General features: G+C 29.1%; 1 protein-coding gene across 3 annotated transcripts; it reads right to left on the minus strand.

Moving 5' to 3' along the window:
• Nucleotides 1-3,918: 3,918 nt before the first annotated feature.
• Nucleotides 3,919-5,567, minus strand: LOC125867579 (uncharacterized). Of its 3 annotated transcripts, none has more exons than XM_049548130.1 (2): nucleotides 5,477-5,567; nucleotides 3,919-4,609 (listed from the first exon to the last, which is right to left on the minus strand). In XM_049548130.1, exon 2 carries the CDS (start codon nucleotides 4,598-4,600, stop codon nucleotides 4,058-4,060), a length of 543 nt encoding a protein of 180 aa, XP_049404087.1. In that variant the 5' UTR covers nucleotides 4,601-4,609; nucleotides 5,477-5,567; the 3' UTR covers nucleotides 3,919-4,057. The 3 variants fall into 3 exon arrangements, with proteins under 3 accessions (XP_049404087.1, XP_049404085.1, XP_049404086.1); XM_049548128.1 differs by having other exon boundaries at nucleotides 3,919-4,654; XM_049548129.1 differs by having other exon boundaries at nucleotides 3,919-4,806.
• Between the last annotated feature and the right edge of the window lie 433 nt (nucleotides 5,568-6,000).

Raw genomic sequence — 6,000 nt, forward strand, 5'->3', positions numbered from 1 at the left:
AGATGGAGAAAAACAACACCACCAACAAGCACTTTGCTGCTTTTGTAACTGAGATCTAACAAGAAAAAATCCTCTAAACGAAAAAGACGAAATGATCTAGAAGACTCTATAATTATTTCAATTCCTCATTTCAATCATATTGTATTGTACATTTCATAGAAAAACCCTATTACATTTTCAAGAAAGTACTAACCTTAACATAATATATTATTTTTTCATCTTTAATCAAAAGTTTCAAATTCGAGTCTCTTCAAATACGAAATCATCTTCTTCAAAGAGTATTTTATTCTTAAAATTTAAATTTAATCAGACTTTAATATAAATATGGAATATCGAATGAAAACCTAAAAATATATATTCAGTTGGTACTTTGTGGGGGGCTAGGTTTTTTGGGTTCCTGTGCAACTCTGGGGTTTCTTCAGAACAAGTACATCAAAGATTTTCCTTTCTTGGTTCTCAATAAAGTTATTTCTTTTTCTTTTTCTTTTTAATTTTTAATTTTGTTTTACTTTAAGATAAAGTATCTATCAAAAATAATTTTGTTATTTTTATAGATAAAAAAAGAAGCTGATGTATATTAATTCTTTTCAAATTTTTGTATATTAATTTGTTGAATTTGAATCTCAAAATTTTAACCGTATCATGTTAAGTTAAAATAGGAGACTACAAAGGCAATGTTTTCATATGTTTATTGTCAAATGGTAAGTGGCAATCATTTTGTGCTGTCAAAATATTACGCTCCCTATTTTAATCTTCTGCCTCACATTTCCCAAGAATTAGACACATGCTCCCTCCGTCTGTAATTACTTGTTTATTTTTTTTATTTATCCATATTAATTAATCGAGAAAGGATAATTAAAATTTTAATTCATCCATTTTATAATTAATAGGAATAAAATGATAAATTTATTATATAAATTATTATTTTTTTAATAGATATATCAATTTTAAAATGGATAAGTAATTAGCGACGGAGATAATATTGCTTTCCAATGTGCATCCAATTAATTTATTTTCCTCTCCTGGGGCATTGACAAATTGAATTTGGATAAGGATGGTAAGAATGTGGAGTATTAGAATGTTGAAGATTGGTTATATTGTTATTATTGTTTAGTAATTATTTAATTTGTTGTATTAAAATAAAAAGTTATTTGTTTATTTTATATTAATTGTCAAATTTTAATTTTTGAATTAGTTTGATTAATTATTTGAACCTAAATTGAGTAAGATTGAATTTAGTATTTTTTTTTTAAAATATCATTTAGATATTTAAATCATATACGAAGAGAAATACAAATTGTAATTTTTTAATATTAATTTGATATATATATATATATATATATTATGATGTTGAACAAAATTAATGCAATTTGACTTGAAAAGTAAAACGTGATAAGTATCAAGAGAAGGATGAAATATTGAATAAGATGTATTAGTACAAGGATAAGATCTCTTATTGTTGATGCTACTATCTAAACTAAATAAAGTGTATAACTAATATAATTAATATATGTATTAATTATATATAGATTGAAAATACTATCAAATAAAAATTAAATAATATTAAAATTAATACAAGACTAGCCAACTGGTCTCACTATTAATATGTTTATGTGGAGACGACATTATGTTAATTTTTTAAATTATATTGATACCATATTTATAATTACATTTTAATATATACAAGCAGTATATGTCAAAACATAAATCAACATACGATAATTTGACTCTCGAAAGGATAAATATTTCGAAACGGGAAAGTAATAGTTTTTCCCTCAACTTTCACTCAGAAAAGATGTAATGATAAACATTGGATACGCAATATATTGAACATAATCTAAATATCCTCTTGCTTAATTTTACCATGAAATCATTAGCTCAATTTAGGTTCATTATTATCATCCTTATACCTCCCACAAATATGTCTTTTTCAATGAAATAAGAATCTGTTTTTTATCGTGCATTTTTAACAATTTAATTTAGCTAAAAAATCATGTATTATAATATAATTATTCCAATAATGAATTACGTATTGATTTTGTTACTCCCTTTGTCTTAATTTATATAACTCACTTTTCTTTTTAGTCAGGTAAAAAAAGAATGACACATTTCTATATTAATTAACAATTCAGCTTTAAAATGTTCAGTTTACCCTTAATGAAATGATTTATAGTCACACAAATTTCTACCATTCAATTTAGACCACAAATTTTAAAAGTCTTCCTTTTTTTCTTAAACTCCATGTCGATTCAAATTACCTCACGTAAAATGAGACGGAGAGTATATTTTAGTTTTAAGTTTAATGACAATTGAAATGATGTGTCATTTGATGATTGGTTGCATGAAGGTCTAGGGTAGCTCTTGTATTTGGTAAAAATATTGGACTTTCACCCTTCCAAACATTTTAGGGAAGTGTGTGTGTGTGTGTGTTGTGGGGCCAAAGTATGCATATTGGTGTAGTGGATGGCCCGTCACCATCGACAAGTTTTGACACAAAGTATCGACTAATGTCTAAACATCCCCCTTTTCCATTTTCCATCCCCCAAGCACAACTATTTATCAACTAGTTTTGACACATCACTACATAATATATGAACGTGTCTTTTAATTTGATATCATTTAATATTTATGTTCTTTAATTTTAGATATGCATAATTAAACAGATAAAATTTAAATAAAATTTAACAAATAGACACATATATCTTACATAGTAATACAAATCAATTTGAGTGTATCTCACGTGAATTACCATACACGACGATGTCATGTATGATATGATGTCCCGTTAATTCATGAGCGAAGAATAAGTTGTCTTTTTTATTGTGGAGAATTTTATCACAGAATAGTTAGCTATTACTATTGCTGATTTGTTGGACCATTAAATCTTCGTAAAATTATAATTATTTGAAAGTTGGAACATTGAAATAACATGAATCCCAAATATTTATTTATAGAAATATGAAACTATGTGATTTATTATTTAGGTAAATTGTGATATTTCAATACCTTATTTATAAATTATGATTTGCTTATTTGGTAAATATTGGATAATAGTTAGGAAAGTTTTGATAGTATTCACAAATTATATATATGGTGTTTCCATCTTTAAAAGAAAAAAATACAAAATTTCAAAAATCCAAATTACATGTTCAAATAAAATTTCGACATGGTGCTCACTGAACCTCCGTAATATCTAACAAGTCGAGTCTTATATCGGTCATATTAAACACCAACACATAGAAAAAAGGTTGAACCTACGACCAATCGGTTAACAACCGACCGCTCTACCACTGAGCTACTAAGGAACAACAGGAGATTCGATCTCATAAAGTTCAATTCCCCTTCTCCGGATTTACCCGGTGAGCACAACTCTTGCTCGGGTAGGTGGTGCCAATCTCCGAACTTTAAAACAAACATGTATTTGAAATCATATCCAAACGAGCAGGAACTACACAAATAACCAATCAGGACTAGGATTGACAATTGGGACAGTTGAAAATGGGGCTTGCACAAGAGTCGCTTACAATTTTCTTCAATCATGAAAATTTGTGTTTTCCATATAAATGTCAAAATTCAATTTTTCCCATCCAAAAACTCACATTAATTCGAGTCACTTCTTTCTCACAATCGTTATGAGTTCATTCCTAACCTGACAACTCAATGCACTAAGTATTTCATATTCACATATAGTTCAAAAAAGGATCACCCTCCTAAAGTGTATGACATAACCAACCTTCTCTCCCAATTCATATTATAACTAATAAATTGCACAAAGATAATTTTACTGTTACTCCAACACCAATAGTTGGTTCATCAAAAATTTCTAATAAAGATGTAAACATCAGAATAAATAGAGTTTTCCGAAAAAACCAACTAGTAGAGAAAAAACACTTAAAAGTAGAGACAAATAAACTTTGAAAAAAAAACATTTTAAAATATCAAATTTAGATATTTATACAATGTCCAAGTTTGCATTTTGGGATGATAGAAAATAATCAAATATAGTTAATTTTTTTGTTAATGTATTAAGTTATTAATTAAGTATACATTGATCAAATTAACGAGTGAAAGCATAAAAAACAGTACAAACATAAATAAGGAGCCCTAATGGCACAAAAATCACAAGTGGAATAATAGCTCCATAAGTATGCATACTTCCACATCCCAAAATTCCAAGTTTGATTTGAACCACATTGATCAAACCAAGCATCAAAAACACCGACCCGAGAACCGACCCCGCAGCCGAGACCAAGTACCCGACCCGGAGGGCAGTTTTGTTGATGGAGGCTAAGTCAAGAGTGAAGACAGTGGGGAAGTGTGCTGACTTAGCCAATCGAATAGCCTGCTTAAGGCACAAGGCAATGAGGCTAGAAAAGAGGAAACAACTAAATGAGTAGACATGGAAGGCTACAAGGTCCTCCGCAATCTTGGGCTCTGCGATACAACTCGGGTCTTGGGAGAGACTGTTACCTTGGTCATGCGGGTTCCAAGCTAGCCCGATGAACACGGCTAGTGTGAAAAGCGAGTTGACATTGATGATCCCATCGAGAGCTGAGATGTGGATGGTGGTGCCAAGTTTTGGGATAGCTCCCTCACACATTATGTCTCACTAAACGAACCAGAAGAGGATTCAAGATGTGAAGTTTACAAGTTCCTACAACAACCTCAAGTTAATGCGATACTAATAAACATTTTGAATTTTTTTTAAGATGTGGATGGTGGTGCCAAGTTTTGGGATAGCTCCCTCGGACATTATGTCTCACTAAACGAATCAGAAAAGGATTCAGGATTTGAAGTTCACAAGTTCTACAACAACCTCAAGTTAATGCGACACTACTAAACATTTTAAATATTTTAAATTATATATACAGAATCTGAGTAAAAGCTACTGAATTCACGAGTAACTCAATTCAAGGTTTTTGCACAAGTGAAGCTTTAAAATATTACTTAAATTTGAATAGTTCTTTGCAACAATTCTACATAGCACATTGCTCCTATAACAACAACATGAAAATTGAATATATATGTATATATATTACTACTTATATAAATGTAATATATATTATGAACATAAAAATATTTATTTATTTATTTTCACAATTCCAATTAAAATTTGGTAAATATTTGATAGGATAAAAAATGTTAACCTTTAATAAATTAAAAGGACCAAACCACTATTTTGAAGTTAATAGAAAAAAAAAATATGAGACCATTTTTGTCATTTTCTATATCGTAATTTGTTGTATGATTCTTCCCTCTTTTTTGGGGATTTCTGTCTTATCTCCGATATTTATATTGAACTCGATTAAATTTGAATTCACAACACATTTCTGACAGAAAACACTGAATCAATATAAAAAAGTGATAAACACCAACATTTGAAGATTTATTGCAAATAAAAAAGTGAAAAAAAAACAGAGAAAAAAACGCAGAAAATCTGAGAAGGTAATTGAAGGGAAAAAACGCAGAAACTTACCGTTAGCCACTGAAATGGTGGAGAAAAAAACGCAGAAACTGTGTGCAGAAATGGAGGAAGGGAAAGAGGAGACAGAGATCTAGGAGGAGGAAGAAAAGGAAAAGGAAAAGGGAACTTAGATTTAGGGATTTTTTTTGTACTTGAGGGTAATATTGGAATTATGAAAAGGTAATAGGGATACAAATGTAAAAATTCACTAGTAAGCTAAATTAACTTTCTTTACAATAATATATAAACATTCTTTCTACCTTTGATTTGTTGTATTAAGTATCTTTCGGAAATAACTTTTTTACTTTGATAAAATAGAGATAAGATTTGAGTATATTTTACCTTATTCAGATCCCACTGATTATATTTTACTAAATATTGTTATAATTTAAAGATAGAAGTATCAAAAATATCCCGCAAATGATTAATTTCATCCCCAAATTATTGACAACCTTAAAATACCCATTTATTTGACTAACTGAAAATAAACACATCCCTAAATTGTTGTCAAGTGTAGGGGTGTTTTCAACACTTCT

The sequence above is a fragment of the Solanum stenotomum genome, chromosome 6, assembly GCF_019186545.1.
Source record: "Solanum stenotomum isolate F172 chromosome 6, ASM1918654v1, whole genome shotgun sequence".
In the NCBI taxonomy this organism is placed as follows: Eukaryota; Viridiplantae; Streptophyta; class Magnoliopsida; order Solanales; family Solanaceae; genus Solanum; species Solanum stenotomum.

Excerpts from the sequence above, each read along its gene's own strand:
- LOC125867579 (XM_049548130.1), bottom strand. The coding sequence starts at position 4,600 with ATGTGTGAGGGAGCTATCCCAAAACTTGGCACCACCATCCACATCTCA.